This window comes from Toxorhynchites rutilus, chromosome 3, assembly GCF_029784135.1.
Source record: "Toxorhynchites rutilus septentrionalis strain SRP chromosome 3, ASM2978413v1, whole genome shotgun sequence".
NCBI lineage: Eukaryota > Metazoa > Arthropoda > Insecta > Diptera > Culicidae > Toxorhynchites > Toxorhynchites rutilus.
Window position 1 is genome coordinate 30,774,119 of NC_073746.1, and position 27,857 is coordinate 30,801,975.

At 38.5% G+C, this 27,857-nt stretch overlaps 1 protein-coding gene across 8 annotated transcripts in view; it reads left to right on the forward strand.

The window, feature by feature from the left end:
* The window catches only part of LOC129775144 (uncharacterized), a 378,096-nt gene that overhangs the window by 262,198 nt on the left and 88,041 nt on the right, over positions 1-27,857 (forward strand). For 2 of the 8 annotated variants that reach the window (XM_055779482.1, XM_055779485.1), the window contains exon 2: positions 703-1,416. The exons of the other annotated variants lie outside the window; for them this stretch is intronic. In XM_055779482.1, the coding sequence (XP_055635457.1) occupies positions 1,333-1,416 (84 nt within the window). In that variant the 5' untranslated portion in view covers positions 703-1,332. The remainder of the gene's footprint in view (positions 1-702; positions 1,417-27,857) is intronic. 8 annotated transcript variants of the gene reach the window in all.

The following is a 27,857-nucleotide window of genomic DNA, read 5'->3' on the forward strand; positions in this document are numbered from 1 at the left end:
TTTTTCAATTTTTCAATTTTAAGTTTTTCAATTTTCTTTCAAAGTACAATGTTTTTAAAAATCGGAAAGAATCGGTTTAAAATCGACGATTTTTCTGCGATTATGGCGTTGAACTGTTCTATGTTTTGTTGGAATCGGGTTTGATTCTCTTTTAGGACGGGATTTTTTTCATAAAAAATATCCATCAGTGTTACACTGGTAGAAGCGTTTCTTTGTGCTTGGAATACAATCAATGCGTGTTATTTGGCATAGAAATTTCTGCTTTGGGCTCATAAAATAGTTCAAGCAATGCGGCTTTTCTATTCAGTCCAAGATGTTCTGTTTTCCGAAAATTTGGACATGGAAGAGTATTGGATTTATGGTGGGTAACGAGTTCCAATAAACTTTTCGTTAGCTGGTTGAGTTGCTAGGAATTTCGCTTTCACAATATTTTCTTTTTTCAACCTCAAATTTACAAATATTTTGTTGTTCAATGTATGAACTGTATTTTTATACGAATGATCTGATATACTCCACAACTCAATTTACAAAAGCTTGGTGTACTGATACTAGTAATTATTTATAACTGCCAGAAACATTGACCCGAAAGTGATAAGGCATTGCTAAACTGGATATATTTCCTATCATGATTTGAAGGGTTTTTGATACACAAACGATGACAAACATTTCACAAACCTTTTTTGTTTATTTTTTATTAACTAGGAGCTAGACTCAATATCATCTAAAATCTACGCAAGGTATATTCAGATTCTCAACGAAAACGATTACGACGGTATCTTAAACGCCAACAACCGCCCGGATGAGGTGTGAATCGGTAACTAATTTGAATAATCCAAAAGCATTTTTATCATCAGTGTCCAAAAAAGAACCAACAGTGAATAATTAGAAATGAGTGAAATTCGCGTAAGTGGCCGATAGCGTGTGTGTATGTGTGTGAAGCAATGGAACAACGTCATCGCCTCGGAAAAGATATCTTCGCGACACGTTGATGACATAATCGGATGAAGTTTGGAACCTCTGGGAGGAGGAGAAAAGCAAAGCGAAAAAATCCTGTCAAGATATACCCGCAAAGATAAAAATAAAAGCGGTGGGACAAGTTTTTATGAGTTCTTGTTTCGTTGTTGTTGTTGTGGTTGTTGCTCGACGTGACCTAATATGATGACGGAAAGTGCAAATATAAGGTTGATAAAAATGATGCAATCAAGGTGGAAGAAGGTGGAAGCCGCCGTGCAGGAAGCAAAGTGACAAGCGTGTTGAATTGTGTGAAAAGTAAAAAAGTAAAAATACGACAGCGGAAAGGATAACCCGAATTTGAGTTAACTTTTGAATCCCATGCCACAATTTCCGACAATGTTCGCCCCCAGGAATTCATCGCCGTTACACATTTACAATAGCGACGAGGTTGCAGCTTATCAGGTTTGTTTCGAATCTGGGATATCCTCCATTAATCAAATTAATATTAACGCAACAGAACTGAACCGTACACAAGTGCCGGAACGGAACACACCGCGCGTTGTCAGATGAAATAACCACCTTCGTGCGGTGAAAAATGATCGCTGACGGCGTAGCGTTTGGCGCAATTTTTTTTTTTGCGATGCGTCGATACTTCGCCCCAACATTCAAATATGTTAATCTCAAATGGTTTCTTTAACGCGCGCTCCGCTGTCTATTATGTGTTCAGCGCTCATTGTTTTGTTTTCTGTTTTCTGGTCGTAATCAAATATCGTAAAGGAGCGCACCGCTTTCCGGCGAGTTTCACGTAACTTTCGGCTTTGCATATGATGCCCCCCGGGCTGGGTGCAAACAAAAAAAAACCGCTTCTTTCCTTCATCTTATCCCGCCGTCACGACATTACGTATCCAAAACCGAAAACTTGACTCAACGCCGAAACCAGGCTCTACGTGAGCTTCGAACCAGGACTTTCTTTGCGTGGCGAATTTTTGCAGTCACTGGGTCTGCCTCGGAGTAAGCGAAATGTTTAAAGGCTGATCTGATTACACAGACACACACACTAAGCATGGCCCAGTGATATGATCCGAACCCCTACGCAAATTGAGAGCATAAAAGTGTGAAAGTGAAACGTGACATGCTTCTTCCCAGCCCCGGGTAAAGTGTAAGGATGGTAGGGGTTGGAGCGAACATGATCATATCAGTACTAATATGGTTTGAATGGGTTGAAAGTGAATATGTTTGCAGGAAAGAAACATGTTCGAGCGATAAATCTGTGTCTATTCAATGGTTTCAAAGGTTTCAAAAGTGTGCACTCCGATTTCTACTACTTTTGCGGAAGGTTGAATTCAAATGGCCACTAACGAGGGCAGTTTCCTACATTAGGAGAGCTGCATTGGGTGCATTTACACGCCGATTTGTGTGTAAATGACGTTCCGAGTGCCTAATGAGATGTTCAACGGAAAGTACAGGAAATGACCAATGGGCGGGGCGGTACACGGTGGTGGTCACAGGTACATTGCGATAAAAACACCACTTCGTTTGAAGGAGGGATCCATTTGAAGTCGATGGTGTTCAGTGTTTTGTACCCAAGATGTCAATCATTTATGACAAGTTTGCGGTTGAGCAAGATAAGTAATCAGATCTGGTGACAATTGATATGGGTTGCTGTAAGCGCGCTTGAAGACTGCTTCCGAGATAGCTGGAAAATGATTGAGGTTGAGATTCAAAATTGGCATGAATCAACCATACAGTCTTAGATAACAGAGTAGAGAGTTAGTGCTTTGTCAGATGGAATTGTTAATCGATTTTATATGCATACAATAGATATAATGGGTTCCCAATTCTTTTGGTTTGTCATTTGAAATGTTTATATAAAACTATGAAATAAAAATGGTACCGCGAATTGAATAACGAATTTGCAAGATTGTTTTGACGTAGGACTACATCTTTATGTATGGTTGTCAAACAGAAATTTCATGAGATGATGTTAACGTTGATAACTATTTTCGCTACGAACGAATTTTGATGATTTGCATATCAAATGATTTGATTGATATGTTACACATCATGATTCCCTAATCCGTAAACAGTGCAAATACACGCAGATTGAAACCAATAAATACACAAAATCGCGCAACCCAACTGCTCTTTTCAGAGCCACTAACGAATTTACTAAAAGTTTTTTCAAAAAAAAAAATTGCGAGGATAAACCAGTGAATTGAACAAAATATTTGCCGGCTAGATCAAAGATAAAAATTTTAACAATGAAACGCTTTAGTACAAATTAGGGATTGCATTACCGTGCCAAAATTTCAATAACCGGTTATTCGGAAAGTGAAACGTGACATGCTTCTTCCCAGCCCCGGGTAAAGTGTAAGGATGGTAGGGGTTGGAGCGAACATGATCATATCAGTACTAATATGGTATGAATGGGTTGAAAGTGAATATGTTTGCAGGAAAATAACATGTTCGAGCGATAAATCTGTGTCTATTCAATGGTTTCAAAGGTTTCAAAAGTGTGCACTCCGATTTCTACTACTTTTGCGGAAGGTTGAATTCAAATGCCCACTAACGAGGGCAGTTTCCTATATTAGGAGAGCTGCATTGGGTGTAAAAAAATGGCCACTAACGAGGGCAGTTTCCTACATTAGGAGAGCTGCATTACCGGTAAAAAAATACTTTGAACCAAACCATTTTCTTGAAGAAACGGCTTTTATTGATAATAATTAGTTTACAAGAAAATGTTTTTGCTACTTAGTTTGTTGGTTAGGTTCTAATTGCAATTTTATCCTGTACCTCGTCTTCAGATCAATCAGCTCTGAAGCTGAAGCTCGGAGGTCCTACATTCGGTCTAACACTGCCAGTTGTGTTTTTTTCGATATTTTATTGATTCTCGAGTAATATTTCGAAATATTATTTATGATGTAAAAAATAAATTACCGAAATTACCGGTTATCGATTGTAAAATTACCGGTAATTCTGTAATGAAAAATGACCCGGTATTACCGGTGAACCGGTGAAGGTGAAACCGGTTAACAATCCCTAGTACAAATATTATGTAGCACTAACGAAATCCGATGTATGAATGGGACTGAGTGAGGGGCGCGAATGATTCGCGAAGCAATAAAAAACCAATTTGAACAGATTGTCGAACTAACTTTCAGCATTAACACGTACTGTTGAATGCTCGTTATCTAGAGCGATACTGGAACACTGAATTCATTGAATATTCAAGTAGTCATTCAGTATCTCTTAGCAAAATTACATCTTCAACGCTCCCAAAAACACATTGTCTCAAAAATAAAATACACTAATTATCCACAAAATCCAAACCGGATCGGTTGTGTGCTGGTGACGGCATTGAATTTTCTCCTTCAGTTTTTCAACGAATAATACAGGTCTTAGCGCTGGAAAATACACGTTCTTCATATTCGGCATGAATTGCGCTACACTTTGGCGCCAATTTTAACCTTCAACAACGCTCGAATACACGAAAATTGAATGATCGATCGGAAAAAAACTGACCAAGGAGTCATTCATGTTTCATCATTCATCCAGTTAGCGACTAAACAGCAACAGGCAAATGATTCTCAAGGTCAAGGCCCTTAAAAAATAAGAACAGAACAGAATTAGACGGCAACGAGGCTTTCCAAATTTCGCCTTTTCTAAAGGCCGAGTTTAAACTAGTTTAGAGTTTAGTTTTCATAATTGGCCCTTTTTTTTACTCCTAATATTTTAGAATGCATAATTTTAAAAAAAATATAGGAGACAGAGAGGAGAAAGGTAAGAGTGAGAAGAGAGAGAGGGGAATGAGAGGAAAGTGAGAGGAGAGAAAAGAGTGGGAGGAAAGAGATAGGAGAGACGGGAAACCTAAAAAAAGAGAGAGGAGAGTCGGGAAGCCTAAGAGGAGAGAGAGGAGAGAGAGGAGAGACGGAAAGCCTAAGAATAGAGAGAGGAGAGCCGGGAAGCCTAAGCAGAGAGAAAGTTTTACTCTTTCTCTCTCTCTCTCTCTCTCTCTTTCTCTCTCTCTTTTACCAAGTTTTACCTTTTAAATTTATAACGAATGGAAATCGTGATCTTGAACAAGAGACTCGTTGCAACGCCCGCATCGGTCATAGCTGTACACCGTTATCCAAAATTTGCATTAAAAATGAAATCGAAGTTCGTTGAGAAGGTGGAGTATCTCTGTTGGGACAGAGAAAGAAAGTAGATTTCTATATTTATCATTTCAATGCGATTCCAATAGCTTTTCGTATGGTTTTATGGGTTTCTGCTTTTTCCTGTCTTAATTTCTCTTCACGACTCTTTTGCACTCCTGAGGAACTTTGCTCTTTTATTAGATGCCTTTTGACGTAGGGCTACGTCCTTCAGTCAGAGTGCCAAATCAGGAAACGAATTGTTCTGCGAAAACGACACTTGTTCTGCCCATTTGTGTGCTTACCTTCCCGTGCTGTCCATGAGGTTCTGCTCATACATCGGTTAGTTACAATATTTATATACAACTGCGAAGTAAATGCGACGTTTGTTCTACGGACACTGGAAAGGACAGAGGAAACATTGCGATTTAAACTCCATCATTTCCCGACGGATCGCAGAAATATTTGCATCAATCGATAGGAAATATTTCTTCGCACTTATTACTGCAAAGAAAATTATACATTCTTTGAATCGAACTATTGAACTACTGGGAAAACGTCAAGCATTATCTAAATTAATTATGCGTTGGTTGAATAACAAAAGGGTTTGCCAATTTGAAGAATTAAAACTAAAACTGAGCTCTCAGGTTTCAGCCTTTGGAATGTCCATTTTCGAGCCTTGCTGCTCAGATCTTCTTCTTCGATTGTTTGTTTACGGGGATTTTGAATATTTGGATTCATTCGTCTCCGATAGTTAAAATAAATTTTATCAAAGTAGTCGGTTTTCTCTAGAAACGTTTTTTCACAATCTACTATATTGTATCGGGCTTGAGCATCTTTGGTATGCTGATAATCCAGAGTTGACTGAATTGTAAATTATTGAATTTTTGCCCTTCCCAGATTTAATGAAACGTGATAAACAGGCGAATCGAATGCAATAAGTTTGTAGTTCTACGTGAACAATGCGGTCGGATATTGAACATCACCCTTCTTTTTTCATCGTTGACAATGTTATTAGCATTCTTATCACCTTTTGTCATAGGTGATTCTATTTTAATTTTCGTTCATAGTGTTTGCTTTCCCATGCTTTTCGTAGAGAAATAATGAGGCTTCGTTAGCAAAGAAAACAGTATATTTTTAATTTTTTACTATTTTTTTTAATGAGTAAAAAAAATTATTTTTATCCTTCGTATTTGGAGCGTGAGAATTTTAAGTCATAGTTATTGCTGGTGAAATGCGAACAAATTGTAAGAAGAGCATATTTCTATTTTTGTATTATTTTCTAGAAATGCTCCATTCTGGAAATGCGATCGAAATTTCGGAAATGACTTAGAGTTTTCACGAATATGAGGCAAAAAAAACTGGTTTTTGAGTTATTCGAATGTAGTGTTGATTTTTTTTTCCAAACATTTTTTCCGATTTTTTCACAAAACATTATTACAGGCAAACCTGTTTTTGTGCGATTCCTCATTAGTGTTACTTCGGAAATGACTTGGAGACCGTGAGATTTTATTATTAAATAGGAATTTAAATCGCACGAATCAATCGCTCAAATAATAGAATCGCACAAAAACAGATTTGCCTGTACTTCACTACAACTTGTTGTGGGTATTCACCCGAAAGTATACCTTTGATGCGAATATTTTCTTTTCCTCTTTTGGTAACTTAAAAAGAATCGTCAATCCGATGTAGATGAGTTAATAAAAAATATCAAACAATAAATAATAAAGACAAGAAATACACGTTTTGTGATCATTCATGATCATTTGAATAACGCAAGCTAAATCAACGTTCCGTGTTAGTATCCATACGATATTTCAGAGAGATACATTCACTAGATCTATTTGGAAAAACATTATCTTCGATCACTTGGTTTTTTTTTACATGTAACCTCACAGCGGAACAAAACGGCAAATGATTGCGTAGATATGATCACAAAGCTAGGAATAAAACGCGGCAGGTGCTAGGCATCAATGCATAAATGCTTCACCCTACATGAATCAAGAAAAAAAAGGGTAATTTCGAAAGTACATAATGCGTGTGAGTGCAATAACAAAATGAAACAAAAAAACATGATGCGTTGTTCAACAACAAAGATCAAGTGAGTGTGGAAGTAAATCAAACGCCACACCGAAGCGTTTAAAATTGAGGATTTGGATGGAGCAATTGATTCAATGCAGACAGTCGGTACGTGCGCAAAGTGCTAATATGTAAAGCAGTCGGCACGTTGAAATGGATTCTCCTCAAGCAATTCCACTCAGGCACACTTGGGAAACGAGATGTAGAACGTGAGTCAAATGCTGCTGCGCCACAGAAGCCAAACAACTCAATTTGCACCGATAAATTCCTCGAGTTGAAAACGTTAATTTTTAATGACTGCTAATTCGCCTTGAGGTAATTGAAACAACAGAAGATTTCGCAATCAGATAGACACCGACCAACACAGTTGTACGACCGACCCGTTGACAACTGATTGATAGTTGAACTATGCCAAGATCTGATTGATAGTCGAATGGAAAAATGACCCATAAATGTTTCGTCATCTCTCAGCGTTTGAAAACGGTTGTCATGTCGCAAACCGGCCATATTTGGCGAAACTCCAACTCTTTTCTCAAACGAACAGAGCACAGTTGTCATGAAGTGCGCCTAATCCAAACATGCGTCTCCGATCAATCAGACCCATGATGATAAACATAGCCGTCGTGGAAGTGAGTGTGTGTTGTTTGAACAGCGATCGAAGTCACGTTTGTCAACAATCATCTTCGGTGTTGATCTCTCCACCCCGATCGAGATTGTCAGTGAGGATGATTGAGAGTATGCGAGAAGGATGGGAGGTCGAGAGAATCGTTGTTCTGTTTATCCCATGCAGGTGTAGCTGAGCAAAAGATACACACTATGGAATAAATGATAAATGCATGTCCGTTACGACGAGGTCGCAATTGCGCATTTTCTGTCAGATGTAGATGTAGAGTTCGCATTGCAAATATTTCTCGTTGCTAAACATACCAGTGTTCAACGAAAACAATATACCCGGCGTAGAGAAAATAATTATACAATTGCGATGAAATGAAAAATCGAGGCTGAAAATTAACGTATCCACCCTAAGTGATCTGCTAGCGTTAATGAATTCTACATGACGGCTGTTCCTCACAGAGAGACAAAACCTTCACAAATTGATGAATACACTTGATTATATAGCGCACAAAGATCAGCTCGACCGGATCTTCACTTGAGAGAACCTCCCGTAACCATTTGGCGTAGGAGAAGGAGGGGGCGAAAGAAAGATTCTGATCGGAGATGATCAATGAAAAACCGTGCTGGCTCGTGAATGGAACAGATCAGACATTTTATGGCGTTTCTGTGGACACACACACACAAGGAACGTGTGTTGTGTGTGGGTGGACTCTCGGGTGTGGCATTCGATAATTTGTTTACATGGAAATGATATCATAGCGAGGTGAGCAAAAACAAATGACATTGTGGGTCACAGAAGCTTGAATAATTTGAACTGACCAACGAGGAATCGAGCAGAGATAAGGCACTGTTGAACGGGGGAATTCCGACGAATGGAAATTGTGCTGTACTTTGTGATGAGGTAATCTCGGGGAGGAGGTGCCTTATAAGGTGTTTCAACTGTGCAATAAGGTACAGGTGTGGAATTAATGGAAATTGGAAAATATAAGCACTTAAAGATATTACCAGATTATCGATAATTGCCACCAGTACAAATGAATTGATTGCTGAGATCATTCCAATAGATCTAGGCAAAGATATAACTACTAAACGAGATTGCTACCTACACCTTTAACGGCACAACGTAAACGAGCTCCTCCTTTTTTACGTAGTGTTAATTGCATCATATCCAATAGACACTTGGTTGAGATTCTGATCCTACAACAACTTGAGAAAAGCAGAAAAACATTTTTATCTTCTGTAAATTAAACGTGATCTCATATCTGAGAAAGAAATGATTATGAATAGTCCTCATATGCAGCTATTCCATGAAAATGGATTAACAAAAAAAAAACTGATTTTGATCAAACTTAGTACATTTCTAATCAAAAAAATCTGAATACGTTTGTTTTATTTCGTCCTAAGTGCCATCATCTTATTTTAGTGTGATCTGAATAGAGTATTTTTGCGAATCAGTCAAATAGACCCATTTTTCACTCAAATTCATTTCTTTAGAACTGCTTGACCTATGCTATTTGGACGTATTTTTATGAGAAACTAGCTGACCCGGCAAACTTCGTCCCGCCCAAAATTTATTTTTCGTTATCACATTCACGTTTATTACTAAGCGCAAGTTCATGAGTCCAATCGCAGAACTGTTCATTGATTGATCTTCTAATCGACCTCGTTGAATTTACCTTCTACTATAAAATTCCTAGTACTTCTACCAAAACTCGTCATTATAATATCAGATTATTTTCAGACACAATCCTCGTTCAAGATTTTTCAATCACTTGCGAATAACATGTTTCTCCGTTACATGGGATAAATATTTGATACAGAAAATGTGATAGAATAAAGACAGCCCTAAATCGGACAATTCCTTTCTCGAGTTTTGCTCTTATCAACACATTCGATGATCCATTTTAATTTATATAGATAGAAGTAGATATAGGAGTGTTTTTTATCACATTAAAAAAAAAACAATTGTCATGTTTGGTTGAAATATGTGTATTTTTTTTACGGGACCTCCTCTAAATTTCAGAATTTCATACCATCATAGAAACATTTCTCATATTCAAAATCCTTCACATGCCAAATTCGGTTCCATTTGATTGATTAGTTTCCGAGTTATGCAGGAATTTGCGTTTCATTTGTATGGCAGCCTTCCCTTAGAGGGGAGGGAGGAATGTCGAACCACCATAGAAACGTTTATCGATCCATAAAATCTCTAAATGCTAATTTCAATTCTGTTTGTTTGATTAGTTCTCGAGTTGTTCAGCACCCTCCCCTCCTCCTTTTCAGAGAGTTAAACCACCTCAAAACATTTATTGCTCCCTAAAATCTCCATATGCCAAAATTGATTCCATTTGCTTGATTAGTTATCGAGTTATGCAGAAATTTGCAATGTTTCATTTCTATGGCTATCCCCTCTTAGAGAGGTGGGAGGAGTGTTGAACCACCTTAGAAATGTTTCTTGCCCCATAAAACCTACACATGCCAAATTCGGCTCCATTTGCTTGATTAGTTTTCGAGTCAGGCAGAAATTTGTGTTTAATTTGTATGGCAGCTTCCTCTTAGAGAGGGGGGTGGTGTGTCTAACCATCACAAAAACATTTATTGCACCCTAAACCCCCATATGCCTTACTTGGTTTTATTTGCTTGATTAATTCTCGAGTAATGCAGAAATTTGTGTTTAATTTGTATGACGGACAAACCACCTCTTCCAAGAGAAGGGAAGGAATATCTAATCACCATAGAATCATTTATCATTTGAAACCTGTGTCGATTCACCATAGAAACGTTTCGTGACCCCTAAAACCTCCATATGCCTAATTTGGTTTTATTTGCTTGATTAATTCTCGAGTAATGCAGAAATTTTTGTTTCGTTTGTATGGCAGCTATCCCTTAGAGAGCAGGGTGGAGTGTCTAACCACCGTAAAAACATTTATTGCACCCTAAAACACCTATATGCCTAATTTGGTTTCATTTGCTTGATTAATTCTCGAGTAATGCCGAAATTTGTGTTTCATTTGTATGACAGCCCCCCCTGAAAGAGAGAGGAGACCAACAACAGACACAACACACCCCCCCCCGCCCCTAAGAGAAGGGAAGGAATATCTAACCACCATAGAATCATTTATTGCACCCTAAAACCTCCACATGCCAAATTTGGTTTCATATGCTTGATTAATTCTCCAGTAATGCAGAAATTTGTGTTTCATTGGCATGGCAGCCCCCCCCCCTGAAAGAGGGAAGAGAAGTATCTAACCACCATAAAAACATTTATTGCATCCTAAAACTTTCACATGCCAAATTTTATTTCGTTTTTTTGATTAATTCTCGAGTAATGGAGAAATCTGTGTTTCATTTGTATGGCAGTCTTTATTTTTCCTTGAAAGTTGATCTAAATACTTTTCATTTGATATTCGGTCGAAATTATTAATTTTTAAAATGGTGGATATATTCAGTATAATCGATAAAAAACAATATAATATATCTCAGAAACGAACAAAAAATATAGGTAGCTGTGCCCAAGACACGACTGCATTGATGACGTAGGGCTACGCAGTCATATTATTATTTCATTAGCTTGTTCAAATTCAATCGTCCTGTATTTATCGCTCCATATTTATCACTTCGGTTATTATTTTGGGATGGAAATTCTAGAAATAACTTTCCAGTAGAAAATTTTGGTGACCCTGAAAGGAACCGATAGATTCTTGCACTCACCAGAACAATACGCAGTTTAATCATGTATCGCACTTTGTTTCTTCATGTCAATGCATTGCACTGAGAGGTTGAGATTAAAAATATGAAAAAGCGGGCGTTAGTTCAATGCGTTCATTTCACAATACTAGATGCAGCACCGAGTGATATTTTTGTTCGCGTCCACAGAACGAGGGGGAACGGAGCCCTTATGGTGCACAAAACAAGCAGAACGAAGAAGCAAGAAGTGATTCTCGCTCCATGTACATTTTGTTTATTGGCTTAGGGGTTTAGGCGTGCATCAAAGTCCCAAAAGGTCGATTTTCGGCCAAAAATCTCGACGTTTCATGCGTTTTTAAGTCATTTGGCATCGAAAAAAAAATTTCGATTTCCCAAATTTCCTTTTCGAGATTTTCGAGGATGAAAAAATCAAAACTTTGAGCGTTTTGAGGCACCCCTAAGTCATGTCCGATTGAGCTGAAACTTTGCACAGATCATTTTTTTTGGGCCAATGAACAAAATGTACATGGTCGGTTTTTGAAATTTCGCTGCCACCCTAATGTACATATGGTGTTATGTATCTGCATCTGCATCTGAATTGTCGAAGATTGTATGTACTCCAAGTATTAGAATGTCTGAAAGTTTATAGTGCACATTAATTCTTTGAATTTCATTGAATCAAATGATTTGTTAATCCTTTAATTATCAATCCAGAACCGCCTATTTTCATCCGTCAAATTGTCAGAAATATATTCCGTCATTATTTGACCGAGCCGAGACGCGGTTCGATTCCAATCGATTGGGGGCAGTGTCACTCCTCTCTCTCTCTCACCAGGGGCTAATATTCTTCCGACCATTAGGATGGGGATTTATTACCATCCCTCACGTAGAGACGTTTTCCTCAAATTGATTTTTGCCCAGCCGACATTTCAGCATGCGCGCTCCCCTTTTCCGTGATAAAATAACTCTTGGAGCAGCATGCGGTCGCCAATTTCTGACCCCATAAAGATAGTTCGAGTTGTATTATTTGCCGTATTTCTTTCGGTCTGGCGATCAATTTCAAAGAAAACGGAGCCCAATTTTTCGAATCGTGATAAATCAAACCGAATCACAATACTTACAACTGACGTAATTGGACTAATATTTTTTTTCGCTCTTCCCTCTATTTTCAGGTAAGTGAAACTTCATAACGAAAGCAGCAGAAGACGACGCGCTCTCGAGAAAGACGACGGTGGTGTGGTGGTGTTGTCAAAAGGTCAATTTTTCCACTCTCTCAAACCCCTAAAATTGTGGAAAAGGGCACACTTTGTGAAATTGCCGCGTAAATCGAGCCAAGATCGCACTGTAATTGCGCGATGGAACCTCCGTCGTGGGGCGTAAATGGTGGAAAGCAGCGGAATAGTGTTAGCACAGGTAAAAGATGAAAAGACAGAGCAGCAGCAGCAGCAACTAAGCGATTCAACGAGGCGTCTCAAACTTGACCTCAGTTTGGTATACGTCAAGTAATGATGAATTCAAGATACATTAATATGTATGATTAGCTTTGAGAACATTTTTTCTTGAGTTCGTTTGAATAATGTGTAGATTTTGTGCAATTTGAGAAAACACCTGTTCCCGACCGTGTTCGAGGAGAAGCGAGAGCTTTACGCTCTGAAATATTAGGATGAATCCAACAGCTGGCAACAGCTTCATCTCGCGTAATATTGATGCGTTCGGGTTACGTAACATACTAACATACAGCCAGAGATGTCAACCTTCCTGATTTTTCAGAATTTCCCAGACTTTTTAGCATGTTTCCTGATATCCTGAAAAACACTCAATTTTGCCTGATTTTTCTGAAATAATCCTGATTTTCCCAGATTTTTTAAACTTTTTTTTTTATCGGAACAAAAATTACCCGTAATAAATATACTGGTTTCTTGCCAAGTTTCCATGTTTTCTCAGTTGGAAATGAACTGTCATAATAGGTGCCCGGTCCACACTCGTATGAGTCATACATTAAGTCATACATTCTCTTGATGCAAAGTTGTACTTAATTTTTTTATCTCTACACTCAAATGTTTCGTGGCTTCTCAAAACAGTTTTAGAAAATTAAACCAGCTTTTCTGACGAATTTATGAAATTAAAGTCATTAATGTTGGAATACGTTTCAGAGTGTAAGAGTGTAACTCAAGAGAATTTTTTTGAATTTACAGTCGATATGAAAGATTTTATAAATTATTTGCTTGTCAGATTCAAGGTAGAATCAACTATAATGATAGGACTATGGTAAAAACAGTAATCATTCGATAACTGAACCTGGTTTAACTGGACTGCTCTTTAACTGGGCGAACGTTAACTGCGCTTTGGCTCAGTTAGCAATCATAATTTCGTAAATAGTTGACGCCATATATTAACTGTAGATTTGATGTGAAGGGCATTCGAATGTAATTTGAGATGTTATAAAAATTGACATTATTTTTGCATGACAAAAACATTGATTAAATTACAGAAAAATTATTTCCCCAAATTGTATATCATACCTGTTGTCAGGTATGGGCAAAATCGCATCGAAATACAACACTCATTCACAGATAAAACTTACCCTTCTATTCTCCGTTTATGCCTCAATTTATTTGAGAAAGAAAACATTCACCTATCCTCTTTGCAAAGTTCATTCTCAATTAGAACGGAAAAATACTGTCTCGATTCCCCTCATCTATTCTCAGAAATTTTTGCATTCCCTCATTTGCCTCTGGTGATAGAATCAAACTGGAAACTTTTGCTTGAACCAGCGAGTGTCTCTGTAAAATCATTCGTTTTTCACTCAAATAGCAGTCATTGAGCCTCGATAACGGCAGTAAAATATAGGTAGATAATTGAAATCGAGTTGTTTCCTGTGCACTATTGCAATGACATTTTTTTGTTCCTAGTATGAAAGGATCTAAGCCAACGCAAAAGACCATATTAACGCAAGATATTGATAAGCGGGAAGGTAGATTTCATGGGCACTTGAATGCTGACAAGGAAAAGAGTAGGGTAACACGGGGTGATTTGGTCATATGGGGTGATTTGGACCACCCTCTCAAAAATTACGGCTAAACTTGGATTTTTTATAATGTCATTTCCTTCTATTGTTGAGCCGTATGTACCTAAAGTAAAAAAAAACTTTGGTAAAACTTCACAAGTAGAGGGAAACGGTAGCATGAACACAGCAAGCACTTTGATCGTCAAAAATGTGAGTTTTCCGATAGTGGTTTTAAGGTTTTTCCCACTAAATTAACAAACTTTTCGTGCATTGTGCAGTAAAGTTCTGTTCGCCTACAGAAGAGGAACAATTTGATGTAGCGAAACTGTAAGTTTGATAACAATAAATGAAATTAATTGCATTTTAATTTTTGCGTGTTGTGTGGGGTGACATGGACATGTTTCTGTGGGGTGAATTGGTCCTACAGGTTTGAGACTTTTCTTTGGTCTAATTGATTCCAGATGGCGCTGAATTACAAAAAGAGGATGGACAGACAACGTTGGAAGAAGGAGCAGCTTGAAAGAGCAACCAGGCCATCGAGAACGGATTTTCTTTGACCAAGCATCAAAAGTGTTTGAAAATGCTCGACCAACAATGAAAAGATTCATGCATAGATCTAGATGGTGTCAATCCATCTTTTCTGGTCTGGAATCTGGCCAAGACACCTGGTATCGATCCCAAAACATTGTTACTGATTGTAACATTATCCCAAAATACTTTACATGGGGGTCTCCGTAGCCACATTGGTTGCGCGTTCGCTTAGTAAGCGATCGATCGTGAGTTCAAAACTCAGGGCCCTCATTGACCATCTTTGTGTTGTTACAGAATAACTACGTCCACGCAACAATCATCAGCGATGGAGATCGATCCACGGTCAAAATAAGATCGATTCATCCATACAACTGCTCTGCTCTGCAAGACACATCGGGCTGCTGTTCTATAAATAACTCAACAATGATCAATCAACTGTCTCCGCTGTCCGGTGGTCCAACTGGATAATGGAAGAATATAAAGAATACTCTTACGCCTAAAGGGCTACTCTGTGAATGTACCATATATAAAGGTATAGAAGGAATACTGGCGAATGGCAACTGTGTAATGTACTAATTATAGATATGATAACCATGTGACATGTACACGATTAAAATTCGTCTCTGTTACAGCTAAAATGCTAATGAGCCTTAAATAAATAAATGGGATAAAAAAAAACTTTACATAAACATAAGTATGTTTTATTCGATGAAACACACACTGGACCAAATCACCCCGCCTCAAATTTTAATGTCCAAAAATCATCTCTTTTATTTTATGATATATTGGTAGATTGAAGCTTTACATAATGATTAAACATTATTTATTGAGAGGAAACAAGTGTAGCTCAGTATACAATGTGACTTTTTTTATTTAGACCGTATTGGTTTGCAAATATTAGGCGATTTGCTTAGGTGGTCCAAATTCCCCCCTTTTCCCCTACATGGGAAAATAAAATCATACATACACGCAGATTCAATCTATTTTGACTCACTTGTTATTTTGTTTCGTGCGATCCTTCCAAATGAATATTCATTCATTGAATGTTGTTTTCCACTCTTTGTTTTGTTCTATTTTCTATCAGTCCGAATGAAATGATTCATCGTGCAATCTCACGATTGTTTGCTGCATTCTTTTCGTTTCTGGTGGCATTTGGAATGAATTCGTCATTATAAGCTACTACCAAGCAACCTGTCATCCCACAAGTGTGGCTAGTAACAGATTTCGACGAGAAAGCAAACATGTTTTAGGGGAATAGAATATTTAAGCGGTGTGGAAGATGATGAAGGATCATGAAACAAAACTGTGGATATAAAATTGAATTAAAATTATGCTTTTGTTTTCCCAAAAATTGACATTTACTTGCCGGACAACCCAATATGAGCTACCCTGATTTCTCCTGATTTTTATTTTCATTCTTTCTGATTTTTGAAAATTGTAGTTGGCAACCCTGCATACACCTCACCTTCTTAATCTACTTCTTCTATTGTAATTCTGAGTGTTCGAGCGCTTGTCAAATTCGAAAAACACATATTCGACAGTTTTACTACGATAAATGCCAAAATGCAAGCCAAACAAAAGAAAATGTGAATAGTATTAATGGTCCTGATACTGTAAAAACAATGTTTGCATCGTTTTATCACTGTGGATCAGACTTGATCCTAATCTAAATCCGATACTTTTGCTTCGAAATGAGTTAAATCCAGAAATCTGCCAAGAAGATGTTTGTCGTTTCTTGAGCTGAACAAAAAGAATTTTGTTCGTGAATTATCTCGAAACTGTAAAAACAATAAACTCAGATTAGTATCGTAACTTTTTGGACCAGCTGTAACTTAAATTTCTTTTTTTGACGAAAAACTCCCTAGAATATCCTTTCCAGAATAATTGGTTTGGAAAAAGAATGAATTCCAAACCAAAAAATCATATTTTTTGTTTCGAATCATAAAACTTTTCAAACAACTTGATATCTATCAATGGAGTGAAGAAAATAATGCTGGAAATTGCAGTTCCTTCGATTTGTACTTTGTGAAAAATTCGAATCAATTCTAGTAGACTCGCGCAATTTTTTTCCACCTACAAACTACTCTCATCTTCACTTGTTACCACAATCTTTTTACAATCTGCTGGAATTATGTTAGTCACGTAGATATCAAGTGCACTTGATGGAATCAAGTTACCTTCTTCTCCTTCTCAAGGCGAGGATGGCACAATCTTCTCAAGATTGTGCTTATTACGTTACAAGCTTGTTCGACGCCGTTTGGACACATTTTTCCATGCATTCCGCCGCCATTCCTCCGTGTGGTGAAGGGCAAGGTGTGCGCCTTCCAGTTCCGTCTTGCATTTTCTTGAGCGTTACCACCCACAGCAGACAGCCGGTAGCATGCGACGGCTCTGTGCACAACTATGTACTGTAAATTTATGCAAATTGCAACGCGTACAATTTCGCTAAAATAATAAAAAAAAGAAAAATGATGTACGCCTGAACACGGGTGCTGCTGTTTCCTCTTACGTTTCAAAAGCATATGTTACTCGATGAACAAAGTTTTAACCTGAGTGCAAAAAAAATCAGAAGCATCAACCAAACATAAAATTAATATTAATTTTTGCGTGTATAATCACCACCACCACCTCCCACGCGGGCAGAGCGAGACTACCAAACCCAACGGCGGAACTCTTTTTTTGCAGCCGCGCGCGCGTAGGTAAGACGACCGTACAAAGTCGCTCCACCCGCAAAATAGCTGCTTCTTCGCAAGCCTCACAACCACACTTTTGAACCCGAGAGGAAGGAGTTCTTTAACCTGGGCCATTCCGCCGTTTTTGGCCGTCGCAAAGAGTTTGGGTTGCGCAAATGGCTCGCCCGTTAGTTGTTCCGTTCTTGATGTAGTTTCGCGCATTTCACCGTCGTGATTTTCGCCGGTTTCGCTTGGGTTGAGAGTTCTTTGTTTTACGGTGGATGAACCGTGTGTTTACTTGGTTGTTCTGTGTCTTTTCAACATGTTCAATTTCGGCTGTCTGTTGTTTTCTACCGAATTGGAATAATGACACACTATTAAGGGCCCACTAAACGATCTCTTCAACTTGATCACCTATTGCTATGGAAAACCTAATAATGTCTGGAATGTCTATTTTGTGAGAATTTAAGTCGAATCGTTCTCTTAATTTAAATTTAATAATAGGGACGAACATCGGCAGAAAAAAAGCAATTTTACCTTTATAATGAACTTGATTTACCCATACGAGATTGATATAAAAACAACGAAAATATTTTTTTCAATTCTAAGCATTAGTGTTATTGATTCTCTCAAAAAGTGACATGGAACTATTTTTTTTAATTTCGTCTTTCTTTTTTTGACATCAATAATCGCAAAACGTTTCGCTTCGTTTCGTTCTTCTAACTTCAGTAACAGAACCATATCACGGAGGACCAAATTGGTTTTTGCCAAAAATAGATGAACTGGCAGTGAAATGTATGTTAGCTCATTATTGTGGGGCTATTTTGTCAAATTATACCGGCAAATTTAAGAGCGTGTCGTGAGAGCGTTTTCTATGGTGGTGACATACCCCTCCTCCCTCTTATACGGGGGGCTGCCATACAAATGAAACACAAATTCCTAAATTTCTCGAGAATTAATCAAGCAAATGAAACGAAATTTGCCGTGTGGAGGTTTTAGGGTGCAATAAATGATTCTATGGTGGTGACATACCCCTCCTCCCTCTCTTACGGGGGGCTGCCATACAAATCACAAATTTCTGCATTACTCAGAAATTAATCAAGCAAACGAAACCAAAGTTGGCATTTGAAGGTTTAAGGGTGCAATAAATATTTCTATGATGGTTGGACACACCTTCCCCCACTCAAAGGGGGGGCTGCCATTCAAATGAAACACAAATTTCATTGGTCAGACACTCCTCTCGCTCCTCTAAGTGGGGGGCTGCCATACAAATAAAACACAAATTTCTACATTACTCGGGAATTAATTAAGTAAACGAAACCAAATTTGAAATGTGAAGGCTTGAGGGTGCAATAAATGCTCTTATGGTGAATAGACACTCCTCCCCTCTCTCTAAGGGAAGGCTGCACAAACTTCTGCATAACTCGAGAAATAATCAAGCAAATTGAGCCAAATTTGGGATGTGAGGACTCGAGAAAGGAATTGTCCGATTTAGAGCTCTTTTTTATTCTATCATATTTTCTGTATCAAACATTTATCCCATGTAACGAAGAAACATATTGTTTGCAAGTGGTTGAAAAATCTTGAACGAGAATTGTGTCTGAAAATAATTTTATTTTATAATGACGAGTTTTGCCAGAAGTACTAGAAATTCTACAGTAAAATCTTCTATCTTCTATATATATAAAAATGGAGTGATGTCTGTCTGTCTGTCTGATTCTTATAGACTCGGAAACTACTGAACCGATCGACATGAAAATTGGTATGTAGGAATTTTTGGGGCCGGGGAAGGTTTTCGTGATATTTTGAGACCCCTCTCCCCTCTCTAAGGGGGGGGGGGGCTGCCATACAAATGAAACACAAATTTCTGCATTACTCGGAAATTAACCAAGCAAACGAAACCAAAGTTAGCATGTGAAAGTTTTAGGGTACAATAAATGTTTCTATGATGGTTAGACAGTCCTTCCCCCACTCAAAGGGGGGGCTGCCATACAAATGAAACACAAATTTCTGCATTACTCGAGAATGAATCAAGCAAATGAAACCAAATTTGGCATGTGGAGGTTTTAGGATGCAATAAATGTTTCTATGGTGTTAAGATACTCCTTCCCCCTCTCTTAGAGGGGGCTGCCGTACAAATGAAACACAAATTTTTGCATTACCCGAGAATTAATCAAGCAAATTAAACCAAATTAGGCATATGGAAACTTTAGGGTGCAATGAATGTTTCTATGGTGGTTAGATACCCCTCCCCCCTCTCTTAGGGGTGGCTGCCATACAAATAAAACACAAATTTCTGCATAACTCGAGAATTAATCAAGTAAATGGGCGGGACGAAGTTTGCCGGGTTAGCTAGTATAATATATAAGGGTAGATTGGAAGATCAATCAATGAAAGGTTTTGCGATTGGACTCACAAACATGTGCTTAATAAGAAAACCTGGATGTGGTAACGAAAAATAAATTTTGGGCGAGACGAAGTTTGCCGGGTCAGCTAGTATTTGCATATTTAGTTCATTTCTGAATAAAATTATAAACTAGCTATGTCTATTATTCCGCTAGCTTCATCAATGAAATAATCATATATAACGAAATTTATCAATAATTCATTTCTTTTTCTATGATTAATATGTTGCAACGATGGTCTCAATAGGTCCTCACATAATAGTCGTTGCCTTCCTCCTAATGTTTCTCTCATTTTGCGCTGTATTCTTGCCCAAACTGTCGCAACTCTAGGATTACTAGTGAGAAATTTGAATTTGGAATATGATTATCTGAATATCATATTGTGGGGAAAATTTTCTTTTAGAGCTTCCTCCAACTTTACAACTTTTATATATTTTGTCAACAAAAGACCAACAAAACTTTGGACGGGGGTAATTGGCAGATGGAATGGAGAAAGTACGCTTCAAGTTATGAATAATATTCTGGTTGACAATAGACTATCTAAATACACAGTGTTCCGGTATGGTTGCGTGAATCAAGCTATTATATACACTGCGTTTCATAACTGTAGAACCACTCCATTTGTCTGAGTTTCCAGATGTATGTAAGAAGTCGGTTGAATTGAAGCATATAATGTAGAATACAATAACTATCTTCATCTATAAGACTGGCCATTTGAATTTGAAAAACTCTTACTCCTTTACAAAATTAACGTCAATTTCACATGAATTACAATAAGTTTCGGATTTGTAGGTCATCTTTAGTTCATAATCAGTTCAAATAACCCATTAGGGGTGGTTTCGACCAAGCTACGCCATGTTGTAGTCTGTATTTCGTTCTACGTAGAGGATACTGCTCGTTTAAGCTCTTCAATTCACTCATGCTGCTTGTAAGCTGTATCTACTATTCGTATAATCACTGCTCATAAGTTCATAGCAGGGTTTCGATCTGGTAGACAAGCTGAGCAATCCAGAATTTGAAGCCCCTATTCATTCAACCATGACTTTCCGGATTTTATAAAGAGATGCCAAATTATCCACTTATCACGGTGTTTTTGATGCAAAAACAGACGTAAATGATTCTGAAGTGCTTTATTGCACTTCTGACTGTGCAATCGTGTTGATGGAAAGCTAAAGCTGAACTAGACCTTTTGAAAATATTTTCCTCAATCATCAAATTGCCGTCTGCAAAGTTACGATTTGCAAAACACGTTCCGTAAGTCCTTCCAGTATGAAGAAATTCTATTCATGTTGAATTTCTTTTCATCAGAGAAATTCTCCTGAAATAGTGAAACCCATCGAATTAGCTTCCACATTAGTTTTTGGACCCGCAGTTTTAAAGATGGGATTTTTATGATTTGGGAAGAATTTCTTCAAAAAAGCCTGGTTTAGATAACTTACCATCAACACGAAAGAACCGTCAGAAGTGTAACGAAGTACTTCAGAATCATTTATTGCTGTTTTTAGCATCAAGCACAATGTGATAATTGGGTGAAAAAAGCGTGAAAGTTTAAAGGAACACGTTCGAACACGTTCACGAACACGCAGTGAATTCAGGTCTAACTCCGGATTCAATGGGAAGTGTGTAATTTTCATTCGACATTCGACAAGGCTGAAGAAAGTATTGCTTCCTGGTGCTCCATTTTGTGCTGTTAGAGAGTGTAGTGGTGATAGCACGGCTTGTTCTGCTTCTGTGTTCATCTATTCCATTTTCTTCACGCGTTCGTTGTGTTTGTGTGTGTTTCGCTATAATCCATCAGCTAGTCAAACGCGAAGTGTGTGTATGCCAGTGGTAGTGATTTTGTATGACCTTTTGGCAGCATGATCACAGTTTGATACTTGTAGATGCATATATTTATGCAAGCTTGTATGCAATCAATCTTGTTCAACGGCGATGTGGATTATTCTGTGCAAGATTTTGCATTGATAAATGGAAAATCTACACTCGGATTATATATTGGTGAGATCGTTCTTTATTATCAAATAAATTAATTCTAGTAGATGGGGCGGAGGGTATATTTTTGTGTGTTTATTGGATGAGTTTTTTATTATTTTTCAAATTTATTCCAGAATTCTCTTTTTTCTCGTAGCTTAGTTGTGTGTAGTTGTATGTATATCCGTATGAATGTAACTTTTCGTTCGAAAAGTGTGGTCTGTTTTAAGTAGTAATAGTTTGCGCGTCGCGTAATATAATTGTGGTTGAAGCGTTCTCGTTCTTACTAAAACAGAAGTTTAACTGTTTCGTCGTGGGCTGTTAGAAAATGTTAATACTTTAATCCTTTAAATGATTACTCCTATAATTCTACAGTTTTTTATGTATTTAATTCTTTAATTTCTTCTTTTTTCGCGTTTGATAAAAAATATTCTCGGTTACCATCTCAGGTTTCTTAAACATAACTTTCCGAAGTCGCTATTGGAAATTGATAGGGTACGCTCGTTGAACAATGGAATATATCGGCGGTCCGATTGGTTTTAGAGAAGTTCCCTTGGTTACCTTCTCAGGTTTCCCAAAGGTAACTCTCCGTCGTCGCAATTGGAGCTCGATAAATAATACACGTAATTAATAACGATATATATCATAATAATTTGACAGAAGTTCCCTCGGTTACCTTGTCAGGTTTCCCACACTCAACTCTCCCCCGTCGCGATTGGATTTCTATGAAAAATACGTGTGATAAATAATAAAATATAACCAGTCCAGTTGTTTTTACAGGTTCGCGTTTACATAATCACATAACTTACCTCAGTGAATCCTGATACTCACTTCACCCTACTAACAACTGTCCCTTCCATGATAATCGCTAGGGAACCACGCTATAGAGGCGACCCTTCTGGCCTTCGGGCGGCGATTATCATACTAACATTCCTTCCCTTCCCCTGGTGACTGTAAGGACGTGGCCGGCGTCGTTATTGACCATTTAAAGCTCGAATCACCGGAAATTGCACAACGAGAATGATTTGCTAGTCCCAAGCGTCATTCTGTGTGTTCTTTGTGCAATTTGGTTGGTTCAGGTCAATCACGGAGAGCAACTACGAATTGTACAGTCTACCCAAGCTCAAGCTCAAGCTCAAGCACAATGTGATAATTGGGTAATTTGGCATCAATTCATGAAACCCGGAAGGTTATGGCATGGTTTAATGAATAGGGGCTTCAGATTCCGGACTGGTCAGCTTGTTTACCAAATCAAAACCCTGTTAAGAACTTATTAGGAGTGATTGTACGAATAGTAGATGCAGCTTAAAAGCAGTATGAGTGAATTGAAGAGCTTAAACGAGCAGTATCATCGACGTAGAACGAGATACAGACTACAACATGGCGCAGCTTGGTTTAAACCACCCCTAATGGGTTGTTTGAACTTATTGAGAACTAACGATGACCTACGAACCCGAAACTTATTGTAATTCACGTGAAATTGACGTTAATTTAGAACACGCGTCTCAATACCCATTAAAACGACGTAAGAAGTGTGCTAAAGCTGAAAGAGCTCATTGAATGATAAAGCCAACAAATATTAAAAATAATTTGTTTAAAAGTTGATTTATACTATTAGCCCCTAAACATAATTGACGCATTGCGTACAGAATCAGGGTCTAGTGAAAAAGGGAGAAGTTTCAAGTTACATTGAAAGTAAACTTGAGAATTGAATAATTTTATTTATTGTTATTAACATATACAGCGAAAAGAAAATTCTAAGGGGTTGTATTTAGGACACGACCGCATATTTTCGACGTAGAACTTTGCAATTACATTATGCAATCCACTTGTTTACCACTTCAAATATTATTTTAGAATGCATCGAAATATTTGTAATAGATTATGTTCTTCGTTACAAATAAATTTGATGAACGTCCTTTTACGTTAGATATGATGCGTCGGACTTTTATGTGAACAGAAGAATTGTCAAACGATTATTGTGTTTTACATTTCCCTCTGAAATTATTGTTATTCAATTATTCAGTTATTCAATTGTTCATCTCATGAAAAATAATATTTTATTGATTGTGATAGACGCGAAGAAATATTTCCTATCAATTGATGCAAACATCTTTCCGATCTGTTAAGAAATGTTCGAGTTATAAGCATTCGAAATACGGGCAGGGTTAGCACACAAATCGGCAGAACAAATGTATGGGAATAAAGAACGTTATTCCAGTTTTCATGAATTTAAACTGTTTAGTGATCAGCGAATTGTAATGTATAGCATATCAAACGAATCCTAGAGAATTTCCGATTCGATTGGTAAAGGGTGTGTCACATCAAATTGCATCACGGAAAAAACGCTGATCCTTTTGAAAATTTTAGACAGTAAAATAAAAACTATTAAACAACTTTTGGCATTTTCTTTTTATTCATACTTCGAGCCCAAGCCCGTATGCTCGCACCTTCCTCTTTACCCCGTCCATAAGGTTCTGTACAATGTCAGGTTGTAGTTTTTTTTGAACAGAAATTCATTTTCTCTTGAAGTCCGCCTCCGATTTGACAACTTTTGGGTTCTTCCGAAGGGCCTGCTTCATAATCGCCCAATATTTCTCTATTGGGCGAAGCTCCGGCGCGTTGGGCGGGTTCATTTCCTTTGGCACGAAGGTGACCCCGTTTGCTTCGTACCACTCCAACACGTCCTTTGAATAGTGGCACGAAGCGAAATCCGGCCAGAAGATGGTCGGGCCCTCGTGCTGCTTCAATAGTGGTAGTAAGCGCTTCTGTAGGCACTCCTTAAGGTAAACCTGCCCGTTTACCGTGCCGGTCATCACGAAGGGGGCGCTCCGCTTTCCGCAAGAGCAGATCGCTTGCCACACCATGTACTTTTTGGCAAACTTGGATAGTTTCTGCTTGCGAATCTCCTCCGGAACGCTGAATTTGTCCTCTGTGGAGAAGAACAACAGGCCCGGCAGCTGACGAAAGTCCGCTTTGACGTAGGTTTCGTCGTCCATTACCAGGCAGTGCGGCTTCGTCAGCATTTCGGTGTACAGCTTCCGGGCTCGCGTTTTCCCCACCATGTTTTGCCTTTCGTCGCGGTCAGGAGCCTTTTGAACCTTGTATGTACGCAGGCCCTCCCGCTGCTTGGTCCGCAGGACGAATGAACTTGACAAATTCAGCTTATTGGCGACATCCCGGACCGAACTTCTCGGATCACGTCTAAACTGCTTAACTACACGCTTGTGATCTTTTTCACCGACGGAGCATCCATTTTTGCCGTTCTTCACCTTCCGGTCGATGGTTAGGTTCTCGAAGTATCGTTTTAGTACTCTGCTGACCGTGGATTGGACGATTCCCAGCATCTTACCGATGTCCCGATGTGACAACTCCGGATTCTCGAAATGAGTGCACAGGATTAATTCATGACGCTCTTTTTCGTTTGACGACATTTTTCCAAATTTACGAAAAATTGACAGTGAAGCGTGGCCAACGTGATCTATACACTCTTATCTGATTATAAGCGAAAGCTGAAGATATAATTCCTAAAAATTAAATTTCTACAACGTTTTTTCCGTGATGCAATTTGATGTGACACACCCTTTATGCAAATCATGAGAATTCGTTCACAGTGAAAATAGTTATTAACGTTAACTTTATTTCATAAAAACGTGACCTGTTTTCTGATTTGGCACTCTTCCTGAAAGACGTAGTTCTACGTCAAAAAATCCCCAATTTCTGATTCAGACTGATCCAAGAATTTTAAATTTATGGAATGACTACTTCAAAACAAAACATAATAAACGAAAAATATTTTCTTCGCGAAGTTGTACACATTTTTCGAAGGACTAATATTGTATTTTCCACAATGCCAGCGTTTACCGATGATTATACAAGCCTTGTGCCGCTGAGCAAAAAAATCATACTCTCGTCGTTCAAAAATCTGAAATGATATCAAAAACATTAGAAAAGTTCGTGTCGTTTTGTTTTCATTCTGGGTGATTTTCCAAAACGATCAATATTTTTGTTCAGCTATAAATTTGCAGTTTACGATATTAAGTGAATCACCACAATAACCCCCACAAGTTCAAAACCGAACCGCGTTCGATCATTACCTCCTGTCGTTGGCATTCAAAATTTCAATGTCAGTAGAAACATTTAACTTCCAAGGTTTCACACGTTAACCCGTCAAAAGATTTATGTTTTTGAAAGACTTCCCAACGGGCGGAAATTGAACTGCACTTCCGGGGTTGAATGCACTGTTTTCTAAAGCGTAAATTCTTCTCTGCAGTGGGGGCGGCGAATTAGGAGAGCAGAAAAAAATGAAATACCAACCCGCAACAAGAATGAGTGGGCGAAGCCAGAGCTACCGTGCCAAGGTCACATTGATGGAAACGCAAGCTCTTCCAGTTGTTTGCTGCTTTTGTAAGCAATTCCTGTTCTCTTATTTTCGACGTGTGTGTGTGTTTTGCTATGAGATGGTGGTTTTATGTCAATTATTTTAGTGTTTCTCCCTCAAGCTGTCAATTATTAATTAACATACACTGATGACTTGATTTCATTTTGCGCAGGCTAATCCAGGCTGGCGCTTTTCCAGTCCAAGACCTAACACATACAGAATACACACATATTTGCGGTGCTGCTCACGTTGCGTTGACAAAGTGGCTGAACCTGGGGCTATTTGAAGAAACCCATGTCTACCACCGCATTATAGAGCGAGGAATTCCGTATAAAGATAGAATTACAGCAAACGCGATGAATGAATGCTGCTGTGACGCATTGGTTTCGTTACGCTCCACAACAGTGCGCTGGAAAATGATACGAAATGTCATCTGAATGGCCGCGGTGTGGCGGTTTCTTGATTTGTGAGACCTACCGCCGATGACGACCGCTAGAAGCCGTTGGCAACGGACGAACGGATCGCGATGATGCATGAGCTCAATCACAGCATATCTAGGCCATAAGAAAACATTTCAACCCCCGAAGATTGAAGATTATAGGAATGAACTGATTGTGCTCTCAATAATATTAAAGGTTCATGCCGAAATAATTCAATCCGGGAACCTTTTCCGTGGGTGTGCACAACGAATTGGCGATTCCGCCTTCTTATTTCATGTTACGTTCTAGCAGCAGTCAATTCCATCATTTGACGTAAATTGGCATCTTAAGGTTCAACAGAATTTCAAAGGCTATCGTGCACACCCGAGACACACCAGCAAACTTCAATCTTTTGCCAACTAGTTCCACCTTCGTTACATTTTATAACGACTTCCCAAACCATTCATCACACGAAATACACGGTAAGCTGCATGCTGGGCAAAGCAAGCTACTGTTCGTGATATACAAAAACACATGCGTTCTTTTGATATCAAATATAACACTGGGGCATAAAGCTAGCGCTGCACCGCACTGCATGTGCCTTTCACAGCATCAGCATACAGCAATCCAAACAAGAGCAACGGACAGACAGGCAGGCAAGCAGCCTGCCGGTAGCCGCCCGAAAGGAAGTGTACCATATGGTGCGCTTTCAGACCGCCATAGCATGTGAAACATCAGTAGCTAATACCATTCACCACCGCATCGCATTCAAGAATTCAATGCACCCAACGGTTTGACTCGGGCGAGCTTTCGGCATGACTCTCAACGCGAACACCCACCCGCGACCGACCTCCGTTGATCTTTTTAAGGCGGTCATAATGTTAAAAATGTTGCCATAATTTTGAGCAAGCAATTATGATTGAAAGGCTCCCGAGAGCATGGTTCGTATCCAAAAAAGGGCAAACAACGCTGAACTTCCCGTCCCGTAACAAATCCAGAAACT